This window comes from Peromyscus maniculatus, chromosome X (genome assembly GCF_049852395.1).
Source record: "Peromyscus maniculatus bairdii isolate BWxNUB_F1_BW_parent chromosome X, HU_Pman_BW_mat_3.1, whole genome shotgun sequence".
Lineage (NCBI taxonomy): Eukaryota > Metazoa > Chordata > Mammalia > Rodentia > Cricetidae > Peromyscus > Peromyscus maniculatus.
Window position 1 is genome coordinate 84,498,582 of NC_134875.1, and position 27,357 is coordinate 84,525,938.

Consider the following 27,357-nt stretch of genomic DNA (forward strand, 5'->3'; position numbering starts at 1 on the left):
CCCTACCTATTCTCTGACATCCCATGCCCTTGGAGAGCAACTTCTCAGGCCAGAAACGTTACCTTCGGGGAGGCTCTCTAGCTACCTTGGTGTAGGATGGGGACCATGTGAGATGAGAAAAGGAAAGCTATGGTCTGGCATCTGCCCCGACCCTCAGCCTGTTTGAGACCAAGTATGTGGGGTGCTGTGGAAGGATGACAGGCTTCCACTGATTTCTCTCCGGCCTAATGAACCCCCTCTTCTAGTGGTATGTCCCCAGTGGCAGGCACACTGTAAAGGAACTGCACTGTCTGGTTGAGGAGGTAAGCTGTCCTGAAAGGACTGAGGGCGTAGAGTTCACTGCATGTTACTTCGAGCAGGAAGAAAGGAGAGCAGTTGGAATTCCAAAATGGAGAGGGTAGAGGGAGAGTGGGGGGATAATCTGGAAGGTATGAAGGCTCTGAGTTGTTCATCCTGTCCCTGGCACTCTCAGAGGAGACCTCTCCACGTGCAGATTCACACACTTCTTTTGCAAAGAAGCTCTATGTATTGGGCGCAACAGCTCTGGGGTCTCTATATAAATAATATACAAAATTCAACAGTTCAATGCTTCACATTAACAAAAATACTAAAAAGTCATTAAAAATGGAGCCTGAGGGAAGGACCCCAACCACTACTGGAGCTCGCCCAGGAAGGGGACTGAGAATTAAGCAGAAAGGTTGGGCCACATCCAGTGTACAAGCAGTTCCTCCCGGTGACTCAGTAGCGTCCAAATATGTTGGTACTGGGTTGTGGCTGGGTATCTGTGAAAAATGAGAGATTGTCAGGGATGGAAGACCAGTCAGGGCTCATATTCATGAGGAAGGGAAAGGGGGAAGGGGAGGGGACCTCCATTATCTGGGCCTGAAGCTAGCACTTGGGCCACCTCTTCCTACCCCATCCCCGCTTCTTCCCCAGGCTCTTCTTGGGAAGGAGGCAGGCTTACTGGAGAGCTGTTGTTGAAGCTGCCGGACCAAAGCTGCTGTCTGTTGCTGTTGCTGGGTCTGCTGAAGCCCCTGGCGCTGGAACTGGGTGGAAATGGAAAGTGGAAGATAGAACTCCCACCTTCCACCTCTTTCCTCACCCATACCCCTCCCCGAGTGTTGTGCCTGGCCTCCCAACACTACCCCATCACACACTGTTCCTTCCTAGCACAGGCTGCCTGTGTGCCTGCCCATCCTGTGCTGCCATCCCTGAGTCTGCAGCTATCTAGTGCAGCGGCTACCTGGGGCTGGGACTGGGGCTGGGGCTGGGGAGGAGCTGCCTGCTGCTGCTGTTGCTGGTGTGGCTGCTGAGGCTGCTGAGGCTGCGGCTGAGGCTGCGGCTGCGGCTGCTGTTGCTGCTGTTGTTGCTGCTGCTGCTGTTGCTGCTGCTGCTGCTGCTGTTGCTGCTGTTGCTATAAGCATACAAGAGAGAATTTTAAGGGGAGCACGGGAGCTATGACTTTGTATTGAGAAGATGGGAGCCGGAAGGGAAAAGGGAGTTGGGGCCAAGGAACAGTGAGGGAACTCTGGGTCCACATCTGAAAGAAACCAAACAGTGTATTTGGCAGACAGTGTCCAATTTTCCCCTCACGATGGTCCTCAGGAAATGAAAAGGAAGGGGAAAGGAAGCCACTTAAGCAGCATGATCAAATCTAATATGGTGGTGTAGGCCTGTAATTCCAGCATTCAGGAAGCTTGAGGCAGGAGGGTTGCCATGAGTATGAGACCCTGCTGAAAGAAGGGTCCTGAAGAAACCAAAGAAAACATGACCCATTCTGCTGGGTGCTTAGCACATTACATCATGTTTCATCTTGGGGACAGTGTGGGAAGAATATGCCCTTTCCTTCTTGGGCTCCTAAGTCTCAGACACGATCCTGGGGCCTTACCCGTAGGATCTGCTGCTGCTGCTGTTGCCGAATGTGGTATTGCTGCTGCTGCTGTTGCTGCTGCTGCTGCTGTTGCTGCTGCTGTTGCTGTTGCTGCTGCTGCTGCTGTTGCTGCTGCTGCTGCTGTTGCTGTTGCTGCTGCTCAGGCAGGATGGAAGTTGAACGGACGCCTGCCTGGACACCCTGGGCACTCAATGGAGTCATAGTACCCATCATGGGTGTCTGCTGCAATGTCTGATGTGAAAACCTCCAAAGACAAGAGGTCCAGAGGTCAAAGCACAGGGCAGAGAAAGGGGGTGGTACAAACCCTGGGTCCCTGACCTGAAAGAAACTAACAAGTCATTGTATTCATTCCTCTTGGCACTAACTAGAGGAGCCCTTCTGGAGTCTGACAGATTTCTAGGTCAGGGAATAAAACACAAAGACAATACTCCATTTTACTGTCTCATAACCTTAATGCTTAGGAATTTTTCGATTCTCTTTTAGCTATTTTTCTCTTATGAAAAACAGTCTACACACGAGAAGCATTCTATAAACACCTATCCAGAGTTTTGTGGTTGCTGTTGTGCCCCAGAAACACCCCCAGCTGTTCTGCTACTCCATATGCCCGATCTACCCAAATCTGCCCATCCCTGACAATCTGCAGCTGGGCTCCCTCGCCCATCTTCTCCCACGTTCCCTCCACTCTGTCCACTCATTCCACAGTGCTCGCTCGCCATGCCGAGGGCCTCCTATCCGTCTCCTGAGCGAAGCAGTCCTTCCTAGGGTTGTGTCTCAATGCTGTAGCTCACTGTTCAATGTCGTATGTCTAACCTAGCCCCTGCTCCTTCCCTAGCACAAGTTCCACACATTTCCGATCTGCTCCTTTCTGTCTCCAGACACTCAATCCAGTCCCCGGGTTTTACGCACGCTGCTTCCTCTGCCTGGAATGCCCTTCCTTTTCCCTTCTCTACAAACCCCAATCATAGCTATCCTTGGACGGCCAGCTCGAATCCATGACTCTTTCTCCAGTGACTCACCTACATCTTTACTCAAGTCCCCTTTTATTTCTTGGCACCCAACTGAACACCTGATCATGTCTTTGTACCATTCTCTAAACATTCTTCTGCATGGTTTCATCCTCTGTATAAGACCTCTACTTGTCAACTAGGGTAAAATCTTGGTGGTGAGGAACCTTGTACCTTTTTTTCACTATGTTTCTTCACTCTAGTCCTAACATAACGTTGGCTACACAGCAGGCAATTAATCAGGCCACTCTTATTCTGAATCCTAAGTTGCACAGCCTCATGACAGTTACCCAGGTCTTAACTAAGAGTCAACTAAAATTAACCATGAGATTCATTTGTTAGTCCATTCTAGAGTTCAACTGCTTTTTATTCCCTTGAGACAGGCGTCTCATGTAGCTCAGGCTGGCCTCAAACTCATTATGTAGCCAAGGATGGTCTTGAACTTCTGATTTTCCTCTTGAGTGCTGGTACTGCAGGTGTGCACCAACCCACCAGGTTTTATGTGGTGCTTGGGAACAAACTCGGGACTTCATGCATGCTAGGTAAGCATGCTATCAACTAAATCAAATCCTCAGCCCTAGAGTTAACTGTTTCATACTGGATTTAGGATTCCTTATTGTTTTACTATGTCTAAAAACCCTAGATCCCTTCTTGTCCAAGTTAGCTATATTTGTTTCTTCTCTCTGGTCCTCAAGGAAGTGCCGGGGTTGAAAATGTGAGACTCTTGGTCTCTAGGGTCTGCTCCAACTCAGGTTGTCTGTGGTAATGGTTATGTGACAAGATTAGTGTTCCTGATGTTTCCTAACGTTCGGGTCCATCTACTACCTCAAGTATGGGATTTCCCCAGTCAGATGCTTGCTTATCCCTGTGTCCTTTCCCAGCTCACCACTGCTTTGGGTACCTTTGAGTGGAAGGCAGTCCGTGCCCATAGGTTGGGGCCTGCTGATGCACATAGCCACTGGGCCGCTGTTGCAGGTGGCGGGTAGGATCTACAAGAGTAGGATTGGTAGAAGGGTGGGTGCTCTGATAAGGCTGGCTGGAGTAGCTGGGGGGCACCATGGTACCTGCAGGGCCTGTGTGTTGCTGCAATCCCACATGAGAAACATAAGAAGTATAGCCCTGGAGGGAGGGATGAGAGAGAGAGAGAGCGAGTGTTGGGGCACGAGGGTGTACAGCAGCCTGCCACCCTCTCCCTGATGGTCAGAGTCCCAGGCACTTACCTGGGAAGTCTGCAAACCATAGGAAGAACTAGGAGTCATCTGATGGACAGATGACTGTCCCAACATCCCCTGACTCTGCTAAAGGGGAGAAGGGGAAGTCAAATTCAGGGACTGCTTTCTGCCACGCCTCTGTTATACCGCCTACCTAGACCGCATGCTCTCGTGAAGGTCCCAAGTATGTCCTCAGTCCTGTGACCCCCAGAAGCCCTCTCCCCGACAGTCCTCCTCCCTACTAGCCCTCTCACTATCTTTGCCTGGAGCTGTTGGCGAAGGCGCTGTCCCTGGGGCACTGTGGGCTGCTGCTGCCGGTACACAGGGGTCTTATAAGATGAGGGTTCGAGGCCCATGACAGTAGTCATCGTTGTGGGCAGCACACCAGGATAAGCTGGTCGAGTTGGCAGCTTCTGCATTGGTAATCGCACAGGGCGGTATGGGTCCACACGAGGGCCACCTGGAATGGAGAGCAAATTGACCTCTCTGGCATCCTCATCCCTCCGGCCTTTTTCGAAAACAGTTCCAGCCATCCGCAGCTCCCCTGGGGAGGGAGGAATGTCCGGCTCCACCATTCCTAGTGACTGGCACTTACCAGCAGGTAGCGGTTGATTCTGGGTATACAGGCCTAGGGAGTTCTGCCTATAGTTAAGGTGGGATATGGAACCAGGATTCGCATGGTGCAGAAGGTCTGGAGGTACCGTCACACCATAGGGACCACTCCGCCCTGGGCCTATGCCATACTCCTGCGTGGGTACAGAGGACAAAGGTAAGTGGGTTCCAGCAGCTCTGGGTGGGGAGGTGGGGAGGTGGGGGAGCTAAGGGAGAAGGGTGTCAGAAGGAGCGGCACTAATACTGTCACTGTTATCACGAGTCTACCGGCACCCCTTCCCCACGCACCCCACACCACCCTTAAACCAGGCACTTGAACTCCATGCTACACAACGTCGGGGGAGGGGGGGGTCAGGCTGGGGACTAGCCTCAGTCTTGGTGGCCGGCTGGCTGCGCTTTTTGCCCTTGGTGGACTTCTTCTTGCGCTCCTCGGTGCTGGGAGGAGCAGCCCCCGGTTTGTCCGTCTTGGGGGGCTCGGGAGCCTTTTTCTCAGGCTCTAGCAGGGCCGGGGCTGGGGGCTCCTCGTCTTCGGGGGGCAGCGGTAGTGGCTCCAGGTAGTAGGCTCGGGGCCGAGGCCGCAGGTGTGTGTGGTAGAGGAGCAGCCGCTGCTGCTCCTCCCCTCGGGCCACGCGGCGGTCCACGCGGACTGTGCCAAACCAGGCCCAGGACAGTGGTGCTGTGGACGGCTTCAAGCCCTCAAAAAGATCCCAGGGAGAGATCTTTTGTTTGGTGGAAACTTGTAGACCCTGCTCCAGAAAATGAGAAAGAGTAAGCTGTGGAGACTTGGAAAACAGGAGACAGGGCTTGAGAACTCATGGAAGGGGGGGGCGGGGTAATATCCGCTGGCAGGTTTTCCAACAAGGGAAGAGATCGGGACACGGTGAGAAGAGGCAAGACGAACGCTGCCACAGACGTGTGCAGAAGGGACCATCTTTGCTGGGACAGAGTTGAACTGCAGGAGGAAGGTGTGAAGGAGAAAGGTGAGGCCAGGAGAGACGGTGGGGAGGAGGAAGGCTGACAGAAGATGAGAGGGCTAGAAAGAAGCCTCCCCCATCGGGGGGCGGGGAGGGGAGGGGCAGAGGGGAAGGGAGAGGAGAAAAGAGGCAAAGAAAGGCAGTGAGAGAGGGGGGGGAAGACGGGGGAGGGACAGGGGGAGGGACAGGGAGGGCAGGAGGAGGGCAGAAGAGACTGATGAAGGAATCAAGAGAAGGTGTACACTGAAGGCTGTCACTTTGCATTTTAAACTTGGCATTCCCTTTTCTCTCTTACTTCTATGCAGAGTAATATGGTTAATCAAGAAAATACTGAAACTAAGGGCTGCGTAGACGGCCAAGAGCCTTTGCTGCCCTTGCATAGGCCCCAGGCTTGTTTCCCAGAATCCACATCAGGTGGCTCACAATCACTTATAACTCCAGCCCCAGGGAACCCAACTTCTGACCTCCATGGGCACCTGCACACGTAAGTGGCACACATTCAGCCGTGTACACAAACTTTTTTAATCCAAATATGGAAACTCACATGAAGAAGAGGGAAGCGGAGTTGGGCAAATGAGAGACACAGAGGAAAGAGATGGTGTCAGCAGAGTGGTGAGAAGACCAAAACCAGGTGGGGCAGAGAGGGGGAAAGGGGGAGAGAGTCAGTGAGAGACAGGCAGAAGTAAAGCGGAGTCCAGGAAGAGGGTGAGACGCCAAAGAAGGGAAAGATAAGTGCTTTGCTTAAAGCCCCAGATGCTCTGTACGTTTCACTGGGGAGAGCCCAATGGGTTCCTGAGCTCGGTGTGTTAGCTGGAATTGTGGGCTCAGAAATGAACGTGGGGTGCTGGGCTAGAGGACACGGGAAGACAACAGAACATGCCTCCTTCTTGAAGATGGAATCGAAGCCAGCGATCTTGTTGCCCTTGGTGTCGATAAGGGAGCCCTGGGGCTCACAGGTGATCACATCTCGGTTCTGCTTGGGTAGTGGCAACAGTTGGTGAACCTTTTCCAGACTGTCAGACTGGCGCTCTCCCAAGTCCTTCTGCAGGAACAGGGAGATAGGTCATGAGTTCAGAGATACAGAACAAGAGGGACGGGAAGTCTCAAGAGGTAGCAGAGAACACAGTAGGTATAAAGAAGACACTCGGAGCTGGCCATGGTGGTGCACATCTCTAATCCCAGCACTTGGGAGGCTGAGGCAAGAGTATTTTGAGTTTGAGGGTCAGCCTTTGCTATATAAAGAGCCACCCATCTCAAAAAACAAAACTAATCTCAGCACTCATACGGGTGAAGCAGGAGGATTGCTGCTATGGATTCAAGTGCAGTATGGGCTACGTAGTGAGTTACAGGACAACCTGGGCTACTAAATGAGCTCCTGTCTCAAACCAAACAAACAATAAGCACAAATTCAAAAAAAAAAAAAAAAAAGCAATGGCATTCAGTAAGTCCCCATGGCACAGATGAAAAAGAGCAGACAGGAACTAGGGAAGAAGAGGGCCCAGACCAGAACAAGTCATCTCCCTCTCCACTCCCAGGCGGCACAGGAAAGGGTCAGGGTAGAAGGCGCTGAGTTTCCAGCACCCCGAAACCTTGTTCTTGACTCCCTTGCTCACCTGAAGCTTCTTCACCAGGTTCATATATGCACGTTTGTTTTCCTCCATGCTGCCCTGCGAGATGCTGGACATGTCTGCAGCCAGTGTTCCATTGATAAGCACACTCAGCATGTCCAACACAGTAGTGAAAAGCTCACTGTGGCGGGCAGGGAGAAAACCAGAGAGGCAAGATTAAGAAAAAAAGGGCCCAAGAGGTCGCAGGCAGGAATGGAGTCAGTGGTTCCTGCAGCTGGTATATGGCAGGGACTCCGGGGCATGGTCTGCAGAGGTAGGGATGCTCACTTGTTAGACTGCATGTCCACAGTGCCGCTGATGATGATCTCCAGGAGGAGCTGGGCCCACTCTGTAGTCTGCTGAGTACTACGCTGCACTGTGTCAAACATGCCCCCCACCTGCCAGGACCGCAGATCAGCCAGATGGTTCAAGGAGATAAGTGTTTGAGAAAAGCTTAGGTTAGAATCTGGTTGGGTAGGAGCTGAGACCCCCGAGGCCCTATCCCATCATTTGTACTTATGATTTACTATTCAATCTTGGGCCAGTGGGGCTGAATTTGATGTATCAGGATCTGTGTCCTTACTTATAAAGAGATGGGACCTGTACTAAACAAATTCCATAATTCCATTGACCATTCCAAAATAGGTTTCTAGTATTTCTGGGGCTCAGCCAGAATATCGAATACTGAAGCAGGGTCCCTGCAAGCCTACAGGGTATTCAGTCTATTGGATCCTGACCACAGGGATTCAGTTCCTCTAACCATTTTAAGGTCCTGCATTCCTTAGGAAAGCAGGGGTAATACCGGAAGACCTCAAGGGAACCTAGGGCCTCCATTCTCAAACCTGTCCTCCCCAACCTGGGGCTCTGAAAGTGTATTTCCAGCCCTCCTCTTCCTTCAGCCCAGATCCCTTACCAGGTTGAGGCGCAGTTTGAGTGCCTCGTGCATTAGCTGCTTCGGTTTGCAATCGTCCAAGTACTGGTTTTCTCGCCAATTAATCACAATCTAGGACAGAAGCAAGTTGAACAGTGCTCGGGGATCGTCTCCTTTCTAGTCCAAGTCACCAAATGTTTTCATCAGGAAATAAGGAAGGGCCGAAGCACGGAGTGGCCTCCGAGGTGCACCCTTCCCCACCCCGATGCCACCTCCATGGCCCAGATACCCGTACCTGGTGCACCTGGCTGTGGAGGGAGGCAAGGAGTCCCTCACGCTGCTCATCCTGTCCTTTCAGACACGTCAGCACCAGGGATAAGAAGGGCTGCTGGCTCAACAGGGACATGCTAAAGCCACGAGGAGGGGAAGGGCAGAGAGAGGAGACTGCGGCTCAAGCAACTTGCAACTTTCTTGTCCCAGAGTCTACTCTTAAAGCATTCTCTAACCATTTCAATTCTGCTTTCTATGTCTTGACTTGATTTTGAGTGCATGCATGTGCACATGCCATGCTGCACAGTTGGAGGTCAAAAGAAAACTTGGTTCTCTTCTTCTGAGTTGGACGGAACGCAGGGCTGGCAGCAAGCATTTTTACCCAGGGAGCCATCTTGCTGAACCCTAGATTCGACCCCTAAGATGTGACCTCCCGCTTAGCCATGCCACTCAGCTCTTGACTTGCACTTTCTTTTTTCCCCTTTCTTCCTTCCTCCCTTCCTGTTGTGGAATACTAGTTTAAGATGCGTTACACTTGTTTGTGCTGTGGAACATTTGTTTAATGATGCAGAGATGTGTCGCATTCTTTTATGTTGCATTTGTTTAACTCTGTGAACAGGTTACTGTGCCTGTCTAAAACACCCGACGGTCTAATAAAGAGCTGAACAGCCAATAGTGAGGCAGGAGAAAGGATAGACGGGGCTGGCAGGCAGAGAGAATAAATAGGAGAAGAAGATGACGAAGAAGTGAGAGAGAAGGACTTCAGGGGCCAGCCACCCAGCTATACCGGAAGCCATGAAGTAAGAAGTAAAGAAAGGTATTCATAAATAGAGAAAGATAAAAGCCCAGAGGCAAAACATAGACAGGATAATTTAAGTTAAGAAAAGCTAGCTAGGGGCTGGAGAGATGGCGCAACAGTTAAGAGCACTGACTGCTCTTCCAGAGGACCAGGGTTCAGTTTCCCAGCACCCACATGGCGGCTCACAATGGTCTGTAACTCCAAGATCTGACACCCTCACACAGACATGCATGCAGGCAAAACACCAATGCACATATAATAAAAATGAATCATTTAAAAAAATTTTAAAAGAGGAAAGCTGGCTAGAAACAAGCCAAGCTAAGGCCGGGCATTCATAAGTAAGAATAAACCTCTGTGTGATTTATTTGGGAGCTGGGTGGTGGACCCTCCAAAGAGTAAGAGCCAAAGAGCCAAAAGAGTAAGAGTAAAAAACAACCAACTACATCTTCCTTCCTTTCTTGTTTTGTTTGTTTTGTTTTGTTTGAACAGGATCTGTCTATGTAGCCCTGGCTATCCTAGAACTCACTCTGTAGGCTGGTCTTGAACTCACAAAGATCCGCCTGCCTCTGCCTCACAAGTGCTGGGATTAAAGACGTGTGCTACGACACCCCACCCAACTGCCACTTTCTCCTGAGGCCTATTCTCTACCCTGAGCCCCAAAGTTGATTCTTCCCCGGGCCTGCAGCCTGCTCTCCTTTCTACTCCTCAGTCCTTACCCACAGAGCCCCTTTACCTCTTCTGTTTTTGTCGATCTCGTTCTTTTCGGGACGAGGAACCCAGATGCTGACCCTTCTCCAATTCCTCCCCAGCAGCTTTTAATACGTGGCCCTGGACTGAGGTGGGCAGTTTGGCAATGAGAGGAGCTACCAGCCACACCCCAGAACGCTCTAGAGAGCTAGAAGACAGAGGACATGGGTTTCAGGGGGGCCAGGGAGACAAGGTTGAACAATCTATCATTTCTTTTCCCTGCGCGCATGTCCAGCATCACCGTTTCGAGACAGACCCTAACATGCTTCTCCCCACCTGAGCACCGGTTTGGTCTTGCTGCTGCTGGGCATGTTGCTTGCTGTACTTCCCGAAGACGACCCTGTCTCTGCTGACTGTTGGAAAACCTCAATTGTGGCTTTGGCAATGTTCTCCAAGAGGGAGTTCATCTCCTGGGGAGGATAACAGGTACAAACTTGCTAACTGGGCAGCTAGTAGTGCAGGAAGCAGGGGCCCTGGGAGATGAGGCTGAAGGAGAGCATCGTGGAGGTCGGCAGTAGGACAGAACCATCAGAAGCTGTTCCCTCCCGTGCCTCTGTATTATACAGTTCCCCGCTGTCTTCTCCCCTGCAAACCTCCTTACACCTGAGGCCACAGAAGTGGGCTCTATTGCTACCATCGCCATCCTTAGCGCAAAGCTTCAATACTCTCAAGCCATTTCCCTTATCAACAGCTCCATGCGTCTGCCATTCATGCATCCTCTCTTATCTCTTTCAGTCAGAAGCTTGAGGGTAGGGCCTCAGTTCTTCTAGGATGGCTGCTATCCCTGACCTGGGGAACTGGAAGTGGGGCCTGGGAAAGGGAGGGCCTGGGAATATTACTTACATTGTTGGGGGTCTGCTTGATCATCAGCTGTAGCTCCAAGGATGACTGGCGCATGGTCCACTGGTCCAAGTTCTGATGGTTAAAAACCATTGTGTCAGCCTTAGCTACCTACTGTTTTATGGCTAATTCCTAATCCCCCAGAACAGATTCTTAGAAGTTGGAAAGAGACCTCTATGTCCCTCTCTGTAGTAAAGACTACATTTAGATAATAATCACTGAAAACTAGCATATTTTACATATGGTTAAAAAATTATTCCATGCCGGGCAGTGGTGGCACACACCTTTAATTCCAGCATTAGGGAGGCACAGGCAGTTGGATCTCCGTGAGTTTGAGTCCAGCCTGGGCTACAGAGTGATTTCCAAGAAAGGTGCCAAAGCTACACAAAAAAAACCCTGTCTCGAATAAAAAAAGAAAAAGAAAAAGAAAAAAGATTCCATATCCCCCTAGACTCCTGTTCCCGTGCCTCACAGATTTCTGCTCCATGCCTCACCTTTAAATGCCTAAAGTTAAGGCTGAAGCCTGACTCTGTTGCTTCAGCTGCTCAAAGTCCCCCACAGGGCCTTTACAGGCCATTCTCTCAAAGTCCTGTAGAGACTGGAAATTACTGTGAGGTAATCTCCCTCTGGCGTTATCTCCTCCAGCCTGCACAGACCTCATTCCTTTAGTTATTTCTCCACGGCCTGATTCTCCACCCCCCAGACAGCCATTTGTCTGAAGCAAGCAGAAGGATAAGGTGAAAGGGCACAGGCACACCTGGGTCCTCAGGCTGGCCCTAAACTGCCCTGGACAAGTTAAATAGCCTCAGTTTCCTCACTGGTCAAATAAGGATATTCCTAGTCACTGCACGAGGTCAGAAAGATTAAAAAAAAAATGAACGCACAATGCATATGCCATGCATATAAGTACCTGTGCACGAAGTACATTTTCAACCACAGTGGCTATTACCATTCACTTACTGAATCACAACCCAAGTGCCATATATGCAAAGCAGGATCTGGGCCTCCCAGAGGCCATCCTTCCCATGAGCTGTACTCACTGCACAGGTGTGTGGCCACCTCACCGCCTAACTCTTGAGTCTCGAACAGACCACTAGATCTGCTCTTTAAGGCCACGCTAGAGCTATTTCCTTGCTACCATCCTCCTACATGCCTCTTCACCTTCCTGCTTACTGAACAGTTCCCACTGCTTCCAGAGAGGGTCCTGCTGCTTCTCCCAGCAACCCAGCACCTTGGCCTACCTTGAGAATCCGCTTAATGCGCTGCCGCTGGGGGTTTTCTCCATCTTCGTTGTCCAGCAGGCGATGTGGGTAGCAGATGAGCTGCATGAGGCGCTGGGCCTGGGCACTACTCAACACAGGGTCTTGCAGATCATTGCTATCCTCACACAGTGACTTAAGGCAACGTTCTCCTACCCATTCCTAAGGAGACTGATAGTCAGAAGACTGCAGGCAACCCTGGCAAGTCGTGCCAGGCAGGGGCAGGTAAAGGACCCAACGTATAGCAGGGAGGCAGCGTGCTCGTGGGCTGGAAACAAGCCTCTATTACACAGACGCATTTAGGTGGCGTGGGGGGAAGGTGAGACTGACCTGTTGGCAGATGCTTCGCAGCACGTACTTGGCATAGACATCCAGACTTGCTGTCTCCACTGAGATGTTGCGGCCACCCTGCCTCCGACCACCACTACCACCTCCTCCCTCCTCTTCTGGGAGTTCTTCTGTTCCTCCCGTCACCGTGAAGCCTGACCCTTTCAGCTCCGCATCCCCTGTGGTTCAAGGTTGGGAGATAGGGAGGGCAGAGTGCTATCAGAACACTGTGGGGAGACCTGCCCTGGCCCACAGGCAGAGGCAGAAATTCCCCCCCAACATTGCCCTCTGAAACAGAAATAGACAGAACTATATTTCTTTCTCTCCCCCTCTCTCCAAAGGTCAGAGAGACCACCTTTGGGAGGGAGAAAGGCTGTCCCTGTCGTTTTGCTGGCACCCCACCCTATATACACTTCTGGCACGTCTCTCTTCCTACCCCCTTGCATACCGAGTACAAACACAGCCTTGAGAACAGCAAACACAGCTCCATCCACGATGCGGTTCTGGGAGGCAGCCAGCAGGTGGCGGTCACAGGAGGACCGGATTCCAACGGTCGGTTTGTCTGCAAGGGAGCCGGAGTGAGGAGTGAGGGAAGCAAAGTAAAGGCAGTGGGGTTGGGAGGGCCACCGTTTCGCTAGCTGCCTGGCTCCAACCAGAGTCACTCACTTCCGTCAGATTGGCAAGGATTGAGTTGTGGTGTCTTGAACAGGTGGAGGAGGATGCGGCACGTAAGCCGGGCCCCTGGCTCGGAATCCTGCTCGCTGCAAGCTAAAAGGAAGACAGAGCAGATCTGAGAAGAACGAAGCCAAACTCTGCATGTGTGTAGGTGTGCTGGGAGGGGGAGCAAGGGGAAAATCCAAATGAGGTGAAAGGGGAAGAGACAAGGAAATCCTGAAGGAGAAGTGGGGCACAAAAATGGTACAGAGCTGAAGGGTAAAACCCAAAGAGGTCGACAGGCTGGGCTCAAGCATGGCGGAGGTATTGGGGTTCCATCCCCAGATATACACACACAGTGCGGAGCTGTTTTCAGGGCTGCGGGGATTTCAAAATAGGCCCTTGGAGCCTTTCAGCCTGGACTGGCAACAAAGCACTGGCCTGGGAACGGCAGCAGGGTGTCCCACAGTAAGAGGATGGCTCTGGAGTCCGCATTAGCACATGGAAGAGAGCTGACACTCTAGGGGTTATGGACTGGGACTTTACCAGCATTCAGGAGGGAAGGGATGGCGGCACAGCGAATCAGGTCCTCCAGGAGCAAACACTGTCGGGCAATGAGGATGGCAACGAACGTAGCCAGGGAATCATGAAAAGACAAGTCACTGACCTGAAAAAAAGCAGACGGACACACACTGTGACTCGGGGTGAAGGGAGGAGACCTAGCCAGTGCGCCATGCCTCCGGTCTACTCCGCTCTGACCCTCTATGGTCCTGAATGTGGCCAGATGTCCATCGAATAGGTAAGTGTCTCATTGTCCAGCAAGAGCCCACCCAAAAGCTTACGTCTACATTGCACAGGAGATCGTTGAAACCACAAGTGCCATTGTTGGAGGAGCAGCACAAGGCCTTAAGTACTCCTAACCACTCTGCACTCAGCGACTTGCAGTAGCCGGTCAGCTCCGCGCACAGGATGGCGATGTCATTTACCCTGGGGAAAAGCACAGAAGCCCTCAGACTCACAGCGTGCTGTCTCCGCGCCAGCAGCCATGAAAGGCGTGGCATCTCTCGGGTAAGCCCTCCCGCCCAGGGTCAGGTGGCGGCATGATGCCCATTCTTCAACGCAGCCCGGCCCATTACCTATCAGGATCATGATGGCCCACGCAGACGTGCATCAGGGCATTGCAGACAAAGCTGTAGCGGTTAGCAGGGTTCTCGCTGAGACTCTTGCCCAGCCCCGTGTAGGTGAACGTGTGAGCAGCGGGGTTCTCCAGAGTGTCAATCATGAACTCCGGTGCCCAGCGCATATTGGACTCTGACGGCTCCACGTTGCAGTAGATGGTGTTTTTCACTTTTGAGCAAAAGTCACTGCAGGGGTAGAGAAAAAAACAGCAATACTGAAGGAGGTCAGGTAGGGCACAGGGGTGGGCAGGAAAGGGGAGAAAAGAAAAAGGAGTGAAGGATGGAGGACCTTGGGAGAAGAAAAAGGGAGCTGGGCCACAGCAGACATGGCAGGAAGGGAACCACATGTGATTAAGAAAGAGTGGCCTGTGAAGGCAAGGAGGAAGAAGGTTCACTTTCAGCAATGTAGTAACAGGAAAAGGACATAGTCTGTAAGTGACTGAGCCCGCACACACAGCTGGGTGCTGCTGAGGTGTGCGGGAATGGGAAGGACGTACAACTAGCCCCGTTCATTCTCTTACCCCATCACCTCTCTTACCTGAAGAGCTCCCCAAATTTGCTCTTTAAATGGCTACAGGAAGTATACAGATCATAGAGATAAGCAAGGATACAGCGCTCTGCAGAGGAGCCATCTGAACGGTTCATTCCATGCTTCACTACGCCACAGAGCCTGTCTCAGAAGCAGGGTAGGGAGAATCAATAGGAGTCTCCGGGGCCCAGGGCGCAAAGGCCTGGGAAGCAAGTTCAAGTGTCTCGGTGAAGCTATCTGTACCCCTCCCTGCGTAGCAGACTCTGCCCACTCTGCGGACCCACATGTCCTTCCTAGGCCATTTCTCAACTGGCCCTCACTAGACCCTGCACACTTCCGTCACTCTGAAACCCTGCTTACCCCTCAAACACTTGTGCCATCTGGTCCTGGTTGAGGATGAGACAGGCGTGATAGTGTCGGAGGACAGCCACGATACATAAGCACAAGCTGGTGGTGTAGCTGCCCACCAGATCAGACGACTTGAGGAGGAGCTCGGCCTCAACCACACTCAGCTCATTCAGCAGCTATCAGAGAAACGGAGGTGAAACATGAGGCCCCTTTCACCGTACATCACCCCACTTTCTGTGAGGCACCTGACATGGCCAAGCCTGAGCCCCTTCCTGCTGGAGCCCCTTCAGCAGCAAAGGGTCAGGTTACCACGTACCAGTGTCCTGCAATCTACCAGCAGTATCTCTAAGCAGTCGCCAGGACAGCATGCTATAAACTCCACAGGGGGAGGATGCTCTGTACCCAAAGCTCTAATCTGTCTCTCGGGCCTCCCCAGGGAGCACTTAAGTCTCCATTCCGGCGGTCTTAGCTCATGTTCCACTCCCACCGTGCTAGTCTTTCGGCCATCCGAATAGCCTGGGAAACTGGCGGAAGCCTCTACTCTTGTCTTCGTGACCCTATATAGCATGAATTCCTTCTTCCGCCCTTATCTGGCCCAACTTCCCCACCTGAATGGCAAAGTCGATGAGGCCACTGATGCTCAGTGAATATTCCATGAGGTCGAAGATGAACTGCACATGCTGCACCAGAGGCAAGTGGTATGACATGCCCAGGGCAAAGCTCGTGATCTGCTCCAGAACATTCCGGGAGACCTGATAAGGGCAGTGCGAGTGAGACGCGAATGGAAGGAAAGATCTAGGGAAGCAGGAAAGGATGATGGCGGAAGGGGATGAGACCAGCAGGCTTAGCCTGCTTAGTTGGGGGGGAAGATAAAACGAAAACAGGACAGGAGCCAGAATGTGGGAAGGGGGCTGACTTAGGCCCACACCTGAGCCGTGACCTGGTGTTGGTCATAATGAGAAAGGTGCTGGAACTTAGCAAAGATATCTTCCGCAGTGGGGAAGGCTTCCGGCCGGCTGCGGCGCCGCTTCTGCCCATCTTCCCCACCTGAGGGGACAGTTGAAAGCAATGAGTCAGGACAATAAAGAAAGCGAGTTGAACCAACTCGGGGGTCGGGTCGGGGTGTGGAGAAGGGACTCTGGTGGGGAGGGAGGAGGGGAATGGGGAGGGGAGGAAGAAAAAAGAGGGAAGGGTGGGCCAAGGAAGGGCTGGGGTGGGGACAAATGGGACAGTGAAGCACAGGTTTAAAGGACCACAGACTAGGTGGACCGCAGAGGAATTGTGTACAGGGAGGTGCTAGGTTGAGGAGGGGGAGGGGCAAGGGCAGCAAGGGGCTTACTGTGAGGTACCTAAGAATGTCAGGTCTCCAGGATTCAGAGGCACAATAGGAGCAAGCTGGTCTGTAGAGGGGGGAAGGAGGGGGAAGTTTCAAAAGGACTAGCGCTCTCAGGAGACTCCAAGAGACAGGACACTGGGACATGACTGGGAGCGCCCTCCACTGGGCAGGGGAGACTGACTGGGGCATTCTTTGGGGAGCCTTCTGTTTAAGGAGCCTCGAACCCACCAGTTTCTGCTGTCCCCTTGCGGTTCAGAACCTTCAGGATATCCTTGGTAATCTTCTTGATGGCATGGCGGGCATCATCTCGCTGCTTCCCCACCCCAAACAGTACGACCAACCGCTGGTTGCACTCATGGCTGCATGACTCCTCCTGCATCCCAGCAGCACCATCAGACTCCATCCCCGGCCTCCTGCCCTCCTCTCAAGAGCATGCGGTGTGTCTCTCAACACTCCCATGTTCAAGCCCCTTCTCAAACGCACCCACACCCACGGGAACGGGTCTAGCCCCTCGGCAAATTCCTTGGAGGAAAATCTGGGCTCAAAAGAGGCCACGGCAATTGTTGGAGAACAGTACCTGTGGGATTGGAAAGTGTGTGGCATACTGCACATGTCGTGGCTGGTCATAGAGAATCCCAAGGGTCCCCTCGATCTTCTCTTTGGGCGGGGGTTTCACTTCCTTTTCGACATCTGGTTTCTCAGGGGATGGGCTTCCCTTCCCCTCACAAGGCATAGTAGGGGAGAACAGCTAGGAGGGTGAGAGGCAGAACATTCAGGAGGGGCAAGAGGCATAAAGAAGTTCCAGAAGGAGGCATAAGGGAGACCCGAGGGGCTGCATTCGTCCACGCTCTTACTGAGAAATCGGGTTTCTCCATGTCTTCAAAGAGCACACTGGAACTAGGGTCGATGTCCATAGATTCAGAGAGCCCTGGATCCTGCAGGCACACAACAAAGCAAGAGTTGCCTTAGTCCCAGGGCTTGCTTTGACGATGTCCAGGAAAGTTCACTGAGAAATGGATCAAGGAGGCATGAGGAAAGCCCAAGTTCTGGATTCAAACCTTGTGTCAGTTACTTAACCAGAAAGTAAAGCCTCAGTTTCCATCAGCTTTAAATGGAAGGCAGGAGTACCTCACAGACCTTTTGTGCAGACCAAGTGAAAGCTGACACAGGACTATTCTATAAACCACGAAATGCTGAGAAAATACCATTTTGGGTAAAAAGAGATGTTCAGAGGCTTCCAGAAGCTCACTTCACTTCCAGAAGTGAAAATGGGAGTGTCAAAAGTAATTAAGTACAGCGAAAAGGACACACACCTCTAGCTTGCTACTGCTGCTGCCTTCAGCCTCCTTGCGCTCTGGGTCATCTGCAGGATCATCAAAGGGGGAGGGAGGCCGAGGACCAGGGGCTCCAAATGCAAGATCCCCCCGAGAGATGAGAGTGCAAGTGTACATATTATGGGAGAAAACATCGTGTCGGATCAGTTCACAGAACAGCAATACTAAGTTAAAGAATTCCACTCGCTCACTCTCACTTCGGGGATCAGCTAGAAAAAGGGAACGAGGAAAGAGAAGTTAAGCAGAGCACAGACAGGACAGAGATAGGGACACATCTCAGTCATGGTGCTCTTAGAATACTGCAGACACCGAGACATCCCTGAGGCAGTAACAGAAAAAACAGCAAGAGAAAAACCCAGACACTGCCTAGAGATACAAAGTATGGTTGGTGGGGCCGGAAAAAATGCCTCAGCAGTTAAGAACATTCATTGGCTGTTCTTCCAGAGGGTCTGGGATTTGATTCCCAGCACCCACGTGGCAGCTCACAATTGTCTAGAAACTCCAGTTCCAGGGCATCCAAAGCCCTCCACTGGCCTCTGTGGGCACCAGACATGCATGTGGTGCACAGACATACATGTAGGAAAAATACCCATACACAAATATTTTTAAAAGGATGATTGGTTACACCACTTGATGCTGTCCATCACCACCTCAAAACAAACAAGTATCCTTGTTCCTGTGTATACAGTAAAAATGCTTTGCTCAAAAGTTCTTGTGTTTATTCTGCGCATTTCTCTACTCAATTAAAATTGTGAGACCATCAAGGAGTAGAATTATACCTAAAATTAATTCTGCACAGAGCCCAAGACAGAAATATAGACCAGAAGGTCCTTTTTTGTTTGTTTTTTTGAAACAGGGTTTCTCTGTGTAACAGCCTTAGCTGTCCTGGAACTAGTTCTATAGACCAGGCTGGCCTCGAACTCACAGAGATCCACCTGCCTCTGTCTCCTGAGTGCTGGGATTAAAGGCGTGTGCCACCACTGCCTGGCTTTTGTTTTGGTTTGTTTTTCGAGACAGGGTTTCTCTGTGTAATAGCCCTGACTGTCCTAGAACTTGCTTTGTATTCCAGGCTGGTCACGAACGCAAAAAATCCGCCTGCCTCTGCCTCCTGACTGCTGGGATTAAAGGCGTGTGCCACGACCTACCCACCCCCCCACCCCCGACAAACAGAAGGTCTTTATGTTTTCAAAGTAACTTATGACTAGAAGATTATAGGCGTCCATACTCAGCATGGGAGCCTGTGTATCCAGAAACTGCAGGAGGACATCCTGGAAAATAGGTGCACTAGGAGCAGAAAGGGAACCAGAGGCGATGGACCCCTTCTCATCAGCTGCTTCCGATTCTCCACAACGCTGCAAGAAGACAGAACAAGCTGAGGAGTGACTTTCCCCGCTTCTTCCCTCTTCAATATGTAACCTTGGAAGTGTCACCTGTCTTGCCCCCATCCCACGCGTTTCACTTCCTTTGCCACCTCCCAACTACAGCCTTGATCTCTTCTTTAACCTATTAATCCATCAGCTCCTTTCTATTTGTGCCTTTTGTCCTTAACATTCCCGGTAAGTTCTCTACCACTTTTCTCTACTTATTTGGTTATTTGGTTTTGTGAGGCAAGGTCTCACTATGCAGCTCTGGATGGTCTGGAAGTCACTATGTAGACCAGGCTAGTCTCAAACTCATATAGAGATCGGTCCACTTTTGCCTCCGCCTTCCAATGGAGTGCTGGATTAAAGTCATGTATCACCATGCCCAGCATTTTTTAAAAGCTTTTTTTGAGACAGAACCTCTCTACGTGGTCATAGCTGTTCTACAATGCAAAAGGTAGACTAGGCTGGCCTCAAACTCAGAGATCTGCATTCCTCAGGCTCCTGGGTGCTAGGATTAAAGGTATGCACTACCATGTTCAGCTTTTTTTTTTTTAACTTTTGAGACAGTCTCTCTGGCTAGTCCTGGTTGGCTTTGTAATCATAATCCTCCCGTATATGCCTTTCAAGTGCTGGAGTTACAGGTATGCGTCAAGACAAGAGCTCTCTGTGGTTTCTTTCCAATCCCTCAGGCCCAGTCCCAATCCCACTACTACCTCACTCACTCACTCCAATATGTCCAAACCCAGTTAGATTCTTTCCATTGGGCAGCTCACTCCCTTTTCTTAGCCTCTAACCTCAGCCTCAATTTCCGCTTGTCTCTTCTCCAGGAGCTTGGCTACTACCATAGCACGATGCCGACCAGAACGCTTGCAGCTAACAGCCCATTCACATAATAATGATACCACAGCATCATCATCTGAAGAAATCTGTAACCAAAGGATTTAATGAGGATAAGTAAGGGAAGACTGGAGACAAAAGAACTGAGCTCCTCTTTCTTCAAGAATAGACCCCACCTAAAAACATCCTGGGCCCAGGATCCAGGAAGATCAGCACTTCAGGAATCTCCGGCTTTCAGTGAGTTATTAACCTTACCCTTAGACCGTTTCTCCTGCAATGTGTTTGCTCTTTCTGTTTCTCTTCTTACTCACCTCATGACCATCCTTACTAGGCCCCAATCCAAAGATTCGATTACAAAGGGAGTCAAGAGAATTACTAAAGTCAGAGCGCTCAAAACTATGGCTGTCCAGCACTTCTAAAGTATGGAGCACCCGTCCAATGGTAAAACCTGAGGATAAACAGTAAAGGGGACGTAACTAGAGCTTCAATGCATTCAGAGTCTCACATATCTACGAACCCATCACCCATCCTTTCTTAGCGTCTGCCCTCTGACACCCACCTGCAGTAGCTTCCTGGCACTTATCAAAAGACCAGCGAACCTCAACTGCTTGTCCTCGCTCCTTGATCTGCTGTTCAATCTCTCGCAATTTTGCACGGACCTGCAATTTTTTTTTTTTTTAAAAAACCTTTAAGGAAACGCCCCGATACATAAAATGCTAAAAGAAGAATAGCCAAAAGCTGGGCATGGTAGTATATGCCTGCCTGTAATCTAGCACTTGGGAGGCAGAGGCCGAAGTTTGAGTTTGAGGCCTGCCTGGTCAACTTTCAGGTCATCGAAGGCTACTTAGCAAGAGTCTGTCTCAAAAACAAAACAAAAACATAAAACAGTAGCAGACTTCAAATCACTGTTGCTGGAAAAATAATTTAGTATCACATCTCCACTTTGAAGTACCAAGGTAGTTTCTAAACTTACCTGCTGAGTGAAGGCACTGTTACCCTCTGGCATGGGCAAGTTGGAAGGAGCAATAGGCAGGTGGTCGAGTGGAGAGCCAGTCTTGATTCGGCTGTCAGTCAATGAGTAGTGCCAGACCAGAGCACTAGGACAACACAGGAGGATGGTCTGCCGGCAAACAGAGAAATCAAACCCGATCGTCATGGCCGCCTCCCTTCCATGTGAATTCGGTTGACTATGACGGAGTCTCTGGGACAAGTATTGTTTCTAATCCCCCTCCTCATCTTCCTATTATTTTTATAGTATTGTCTGACAAGGTTTCATTTGGCTATACAGCTCAAGCTAACTTTTTTTTTTTTTTTTTTTTTTTTTTTTGGTTTTTCGAGACAGGGTTTCTCTGTGTAGCTTTGCGCCTTTCCTGGAACTCACTTGGTAGCCCAGGCTGGCCTCGAACTCACAAAGATCCGCCTGCCTCTGCCTCCCGAGTGCTGGGATTAAAGGCGTGCGCCACCACCGCCCGGCTCAAGCTAACTTTAAACTTACAATCATCCTGTCTCTTCTTTCCAAGTTCTGGGACGATGACCCAGATTCTCAGGTACTTTCCTAAGAAGCCTTGGGCCTACTTAGTCTGGGGGAGAATGTCCAAACCCTCTAAAAGGGAACATCCTATTCCAGAGAAACATTAACTCCTGAGCAGGTACTCAGTGCCTGCTCCCACCTCTGAGTTGGACTCACCCCCATTCTCCAGGATGAGCAGTCAGTTCTTTACATTTTCTTGGGCCCTGCAGTACCTACCTGAAGGATACAGCTGAGGCCAAAAACCAGGGGCCGGTGCTGAGGGCACATAAGCAGGTCACTAAAGGGAGTCGAGGGTGTACTGCTAGTTGGGGGTTGAGGCGCAGGGGTAGTGGGCAGAGAGCTTGTTGACTGAGCAGATATAACATGAGATGAGTGGCTGCTCACGCCATCCAGCTGTAGAGCCAGTCTTCGGGTACAGAAGTAGGCAAGGCGGCGGGACAGATAGGCAGACTGAACAAACTCCCCTGAGTACTGCGAAGACATGACCAACAGAGCCCCTAGTTTTCTCCAAGAGACGCTGCCCCGATGTCTAATTCTTCCTCAATTCCCCTCAAACACCCCCTCCCTGGGTCTAGGTCTTACTCGAAGCAGTAGAGGAAGCAGCAATTTAAGCAATTCATCCTCTCCAGGGCGTATTTTCTCAAAACACTCAAGCACCCAAGTCAGGAACTCGTGTCTGTCCAGCATTCCATCCTATGGATAGCAGGGAACTATTAGAGGTAAGGCAGATAAAGTAAATGGATGGATGAAAAGAGCCGCAGCAGGGGCAAGGTAACAGGCAAATTCCATTCTATACCGACAGCACAGGATAGGGTGTAACTCAATGCCACGGACAACATGCCCTTGCTCCTACCTGAAACATGAACATGGCGAGCTTCTCATTGTAGTCCCACTGCCTGATTGCCACCTCTACATCATGGGGCAAGGGTCCTATAGCAGAACCACAGCCTCCACTTCCTGCAGGCCCTGGCCGATAGTATTCAGCCATCTTCTGTAGCTGTTCCCATAAGTACTTTGTGATGATCTGAGTCCATTCTAAAGAAAATATGGAAAGGGAGCTATTTAGCACTATTCTTAGGCTTCAAATACTTTGTATCTCCTACCTCCACCCACAATCACCACAGTTCTGAGCGCCACCTCCTTAAAGCAAGTAATCATTATGTCCACTGAAGTCCCAAAGAATCTTCTGTCTACTCTTTTGGCATTTACCATTTTCTAAATTTAATTACACTACATATGCCTTCGCATCTCCACTAAGTTCCAAAGAGCAGAGATTATATGTTGGTCATCTTTACAGCCCAGTACCTGAACACAGCAGATAAGCAGATGACTCCATTCTTACCAATTGAGTGAGTGCAAAATTCAGGCAGAAGCAAGGAACACAGATTAGGAAGAAGAATTTCCCCAAGGCTCTATCAAGGTGTGGTACACCAGGTGTGCAGTTACTTACCGGTGAAGGGGTCGGCAGTATTTTTCTTCTTAACCTTAGTCTCAGACATTGCTGCATAGTAGGCGCAGGTCATCTTAATGAGCCAAGCAGCCCGCATCACAGGCACTGTGTATTTGGCTAAGTACCCAAACACTTCCTCCTTCTTACTGAAAATGGGGACCTGGACAGACATCATCACAAACAGCAAGGTCTCTATTACCCCAGGAGCTGACCCCATGTAGCTTAATCTCAGGATATAGGTAGCTACCCGACACATTCCCCACCTTGACCTTAAGAACAGGAAACAGTACCTCACCTTTTTGGCTAGGTGTGTGAGTGGTTTGGTGCCAGCCAGGTCAGTGAACCAGGTATTAATGGCACTCTGAGAACGTGCTGTCACCAGCCAGAAGTTGTCCTTCTGGTTCATTAGGGACTTTCTGCGACCAGTGTCAGAGAGAGTATTACAGCGTAACTTCTCTGCAATAATGCTGCTGAAGTTGGAGCTGATCTAAAGGCAGAAAAGTATACCTCAGGGGTAGTAAGAAGTGGGAGACAGGTGGTCCTGCTTTAATGTGAAAACGCCAACGTGGTAGCACTGGGTTATGAACTCTGCCATTTAGGTTCTCCCTTTTAAGTTTTCCCAACCCCAGAGCCTTTGCTCCTTCTCAGATTCTTCCAGCCTTTTCCTTCAGCCTGGCAGGGTTGTCTCACCTTGGCAGGATTGAAGTTGACGTTCTTGGCACTGCCATGTTCATCCCCAGAGACAGCAGGCTGGTTATTGAAACCTTGTTTTACATTCAAAGCCGTCAGTTCATCCTGAGGCAGAAAAACAGCCTTTTAGCTCCCCCCCATTCGCCTCGTAGAAGAGGTGGTTAGAAAGGTTAAAAAGCAAGGTAACAAGGGAGAACGGGAGGAGGAGGAGGAGGATTCCGAGTAAAAGAGGTTGTTATTTAAAGCCCAGCCCTTATGTTCCTTTGGACCCCACCCTCACCCCCACAGTCAATGAGATTCCCACATTCCTCAGAGCGACCTCAACATCACTCTTCCCTTGCAGGCACCTCACCAAGCTGGCCCTAACAACTTTCTGAGGTTTGTGTGTGAGCGCCCGCGTGAGTGCGGAGGGGGGCACCTCTGGCGTGGCTCATGAGCCATTGCCTGCTCATCAACCGGAACTGCCGGCAAACCCTACTCTCCGGCACCGGTCCACTCTACTCTTCACCCTTTTGGGACTTTTGCTCTCACCTAATCGCCCCGCCCCCCCTTCCCTCAACTGTCTCCTCCAATACTAATCACCTGCCCGGACCCCGCGGGAACCGGGATTTGTGAACGCACCTCCTTCTGTTTGGGATCTTGAGGGTACACATCGGGAGGCCCCAGCCGTAGCCGCTTCAGGGGTCGGTGCTCGTAGCTCAAGATCCCGAAAGCCGCCATCTTGCCCAGCCCGTACCGCCGGAGGCGCCTGCAGGGCCAGGCGAGGTGGGGAGGGAAGGGGCGGAGGGCCGAGGACGGGAGGGAACGCGGGGACAGCCAGCCGGGCGGCGGTTGAGAGGACTTAGGCCGAGAGAAGGGGGGTGGCGGAGGCGGGGCACGTTAGAAACTCTCGATTACTGCCGGAAACTGCCGAGGGACGCTGGGTACCGTCGGACAATACTGACTGCAGAAGGGGTGGGGCCTCGCCAGCGCGGGGCGGAGCCCCACGGCCCGGGAGCTTTGGGCCCTAGGAGGGAAAGTCAATTTCACCTACTAAAAATCCACCCGCATGGCCTGTGCTGCAGGCGCAGACCTGAGATGGAGGGAGACTGCCGCGCGACTGAGTTCTAGCTGGAACTGGGTTCCCGTCGCCTCTCTCAGTTCTTGGCCTAAAATAAGTGCTCAGGAATGTTTACTTTGGTTAATAACTGCATCTTTTACTAAGTACTGAGTTTTTTAGTTCCTGCATCTGGATAAGGGGTATCCTAATACTTCCTTTAAAAGGCAGTTGTAAAGATTAGAGACTACTATTGTTTAAGAAAGCACCTATAGCCCGGGAGGCAGAAGCAGGCGGATCTTTGTGAGTTCGAGGCCAGCCTGCTCTACAGAGCGAGATCCAGGAAAGGCACAAAGCTACACAGAGAAAACCTGTCTCCAAAAACAAAAAACAACAACAGCAACAAAAAACAAAAAAAGAAAAAAAAAAGAAAGAAAGCACCTATGGGCTGAAATACAAGTGGTCCTGTCTTATAAAAAAGAAAGCACCTGTATAAATCTCTCCAGGCAGTTACAGCCCCTCTGCACCCAAACTTTCTAATCTTGTTGTTGTTGCTGTTATTAACCTTTACTTAGGCTTGGTGGTGCACACCTTTAGTCCCAGCAGAAGAAAACGGATCTCTGTGAGTTTGAGGCCAGCCTGAAATACATAGTGACTTCCAGGGCAGCCAAGTATACGTACGCACTGTGACTCTGTGTCAAAAAAAAAACAAAACAAAAGCCAGGTTGGTGGCAAACACCTTTAATCCCAGCACTTGGGAGGCAGAAGCAAGAGAATCTCTGTGAGTTCAAGGCCAGGCTTGTCTACACAGTGAGCTCCAGGACAGCCAGGGCTACATAGAGAGACCCTGTCTCAAAAACCAAAGTCCAAACCAAACAAACAAACAAAAAATGCCAACAAAGAGACAGATGTGGTGAGGTAAGCAGGTCACCCAGAGCAACATAGTGACACCCTGTCTCAAAAAGACCAAAGGGTGTAGGGGAAACCATCGAAGCTGTGTGTGTGTGTGTGTGTGTGTGTGTGTTGCACACCTATAATTCCCACAACTCAATAGACTCATTTCCAGCCCAAACTACATAGTGAGGACCCCCCCCCCCCCGTCCTTTTGGAGACAGAGTCATCCCATTGTAGGCACAGGTGGCCTGGGACTCTCTAAATAGCCCAAGCTGACCTAGAACTCACAGAAAGCTCAGAGAGCCACCTGCCTCCTAAAGCTTCAAGGCAAAACACAGTTTCTTTGTATTGCCCTGGCTGTCCTGAAACTCACTCTGTAGACCAGGCTAGCCTGGAACTCACAGGTCTGCCTGCCTCTGCCTCCTGAGTGCTGGGTGTGTGCCACCACTGCCCAGCAATTACTCTTTATTTATTTATTTTAATTTTTTTTTACTTATTTATTTTTTGGTTTTTCAAGACAGGGTTTCTCTGTGTAACAGTCCTGGCTGTCCTGAAACTTGCTTTGTAGACCAGGCTGGCCTCGAACTCACAGAGATCCGCCTGCCTCTGTCTCCCAAGTGCTAGGATTAAAGGTGTGCACCACCACCCAGCACAATTAATCTTTTTTAAATTAAAAATACATTTTAAGAAGAACCATTGCTGTAGTGAGAGGCACCTACTGTATCACATGCTTTAGACATTATCTCCTTTAATCCACACTCCCCATGATTTAGGCACTGTTAGTGTCTCTATTTTCTGGATGAGGAAGCTGATTTTCTTTCTTTATTTGAGACAGGGTCTCTCTATGTAGTTCTGGCTGTCCTAGAGCTTGCTCTGTAGACCACATAGTCACAGAGATCTTCCTGCCTTTGCCTCTCTAGCGCTGGGATTAAAGGTGTGTGCCATCACACCTGGCTCAAGGAAGCTGATTTTCAAAGAGTGATAATTTGCTTGCCCAATATTATACAGCTGATAGTCTGTCTATTATGATACTTTTTTTTTTTTTTTTAGAGAAAAGACAGCTAAAGTGCCATAATAAAAGTACCAAAATCAGGCCCAGCAAAATGGCTCATCAAGAAAAGGTACTTGCCACCAAGTCTCATAGCCTGAGTTCAAGCCCCAGAATCCATATGGTGGAAGGAACTTTCTTGCCCATACACATATACACACATGTACACAAAATAAATAACTATCTGGTCATGGCGGTGCAATGACTGTAGTCCTAGCCCTCTGCGGACAGAGGCAAACTGATCTCACACTGTTCCAAGGAAAGTAACAAAGACAAGTGGACAAAAATAAGTAGTAAGTGAAATACTGATAATGGTCCACGAGTCTGAACCCTTAGGCGTAGGGCCGCTGGAGGAGGAGAATTGCAAAGGCCGGCCTTAAAAATACAAGTTGAGTACAAAAGATTATTTTCTAAAATATAAAGACACAGCTGGGCAGTGGTGGTACACACCTTTAATCCCAGCACTCGGGAGGCAGAGGCAGGCAGATCTCTGTGAGTTCGAGGCCAGCCTGGTCTACAGAGAGAGCTCCAGGACAGGCTCCAAAGCTACACAGAGAAACCCTGTCTCAAAAAAAAAGTTTAAAAAATATGATCTGATTGGGGAGAGAAAAATATACTGGATGTGGTGACTTTTGATTTAACTCTGAAGGCCTTCAAAAACAAACAGCAGATGAGTATAGTGGTACATGCCTGTAATCCCAACCCTTGAGACTGGA

At 50.4% G+C, this 27,357-nt stretch overlaps 1 protein-coding gene across 8 annotated transcripts in view; it reads right to left on the reverse strand.

The window, feature by feature from the left end:
• Window positions 1-503: 503 nt before the first annotated feature.
• The window catches only part of Med12 (mediator complex subunit 12), a 33,063-nt gene continuing 6,209 nt past the window's right edge, over window positions 504-27,357 (reverse strand). Inside the window, exons 2-47 of one of the 8 annotated variants that reach the window (XM_076561784.1) lie at window positions 24,285-24,669; window positions 23,664-23,768; window positions 23,269-23,460; window positions 22,974-23,133; window positions 22,377-22,558; window positions 22,106-22,216; window positions 21,740-21,994; window positions 20,966-21,112; window positions 20,552-20,651; window positions 20,304-20,440; window positions 19,950-20,081; window positions 19,017-19,143; window positions 17,771-18,000; window positions 17,312-17,392; window positions 17,035-17,205; window positions 16,686-16,830; window positions 16,471-16,521; window positions 16,050-16,168; window positions 15,730-15,873; window positions 15,134-15,297; window positions 14,783-14,914; window positions 14,203-14,430; window positions 13,909-14,053; window positions 13,613-13,733; window positions 13,079-13,180; window positions 12,861-12,974; window positions 12,416-12,591; window positions 12,068-12,247; window positions 10,830-10,901; window positions 10,263-10,396; window positions 9,973-10,134; window positions 8,466-8,577; window positions 8,213-8,302; window positions 7,588-7,697; window positions 7,306-7,441; window positions 6,573-6,734; window positions 5,087-5,464; window positions 4,702-4,852; window positions 4,361-4,566; window positions 4,116-4,193; window positions 3,960-4,014; window positions 3,797-3,884; window positions 1,889-2,135; window positions 1,244-1,414; window positions 965-1,046; window positions 504-782 (exon numbers count right to left, since the gene is read on the reverse strand). In XM_076561784.1, the coding sequence (XP_076417899.1) occupies window positions 739-782; window positions 965-1,046; window positions 1,244-1,414; window positions 1,889-2,135; window positions 3,797-3,884; window positions 3,960-4,014; window positions 4,116-4,193; window positions 4,361-4,566; window positions 4,702-4,852; window positions 5,087-5,464; window positions 6,573-6,734; window positions 7,306-7,441; window positions 7,588-7,697; window positions 8,213-8,302; window positions 8,466-8,577; window positions 9,973-10,134; window positions 10,263-10,396; window positions 10,830-10,901; window positions 12,068-12,247; window positions 12,416-12,591; window positions 12,861-12,974; window positions 13,079-13,180; window positions 13,613-13,733; window positions 13,909-14,053; window positions 14,203-14,430; window positions 14,783-14,914; window positions 15,134-15,297; window positions 15,730-15,873; window positions 16,050-16,168; window positions 16,471-16,521; window positions 16,686-16,830; window positions 17,035-17,205; window positions 17,312-17,392; window positions 17,771-18,000; window positions 19,017-19,143; window positions 19,950-20,081; window positions 20,304-20,440; window positions 20,552-20,651; window positions 20,966-21,112; window positions 21,740-21,994; window positions 22,106-22,216; window positions 22,377-22,558; window positions 22,974-23,133; window positions 23,269-23,460; window positions 23,664-23,768; window positions 24,285-24,383 (6,528 nt within the window). In that variant the 5' untranslated portion in view covers window positions 24,384-24,669 and the 3' untranslated portion in view covers window positions 504-738. Of the gene's footprint in view, window positions 783-964; window positions 1,047-1,243; window positions 1,415-1,888; window positions 2,136-3,796; window positions 4,015-4,115; window positions 4,194-4,360; window positions 4,567-4,701; window positions 4,853-5,086; window positions 5,465-6,572; window positions 6,735-7,305; window positions 7,442-7,587; window positions 7,698-8,212; window positions 8,303-8,465; window positions 8,578-9,972; window positions 10,135-10,262; window positions 10,397-10,829; window positions 10,902-12,067; window positions 12,248-12,415; window positions 12,592-12,860; window positions 12,975-13,078; window positions 13,181-13,612; window positions 13,734-13,908; window positions 14,054-14,202; window positions 14,431-14,782; window positions 14,915-15,133; window positions 15,298-15,729; window positions 15,874-16,049; window positions 16,169-16,470; window positions 16,522-16,685; window positions 16,831-17,034; window positions 17,206-17,311; window positions 17,393-17,770; window positions 18,001-19,016; window positions 19,144-19,949; window positions 20,082-20,303; window positions 20,441-20,551; window positions 20,652-20,965; window positions 21,113-21,739; window positions 21,995-22,105; window positions 22,217-22,376; window positions 22,559-22,973; window positions 23,134-23,268; window positions 23,461-23,663; window positions 23,769-24,081; window positions 24,101-24,284; window positions 24,670-27,357 lie in introns of those variants that run through there. The other 7 variants (XM_076561786.1, XM_076561785.1, XM_076561782.1 and 4 more) reach the window with 7 other exon arrangements.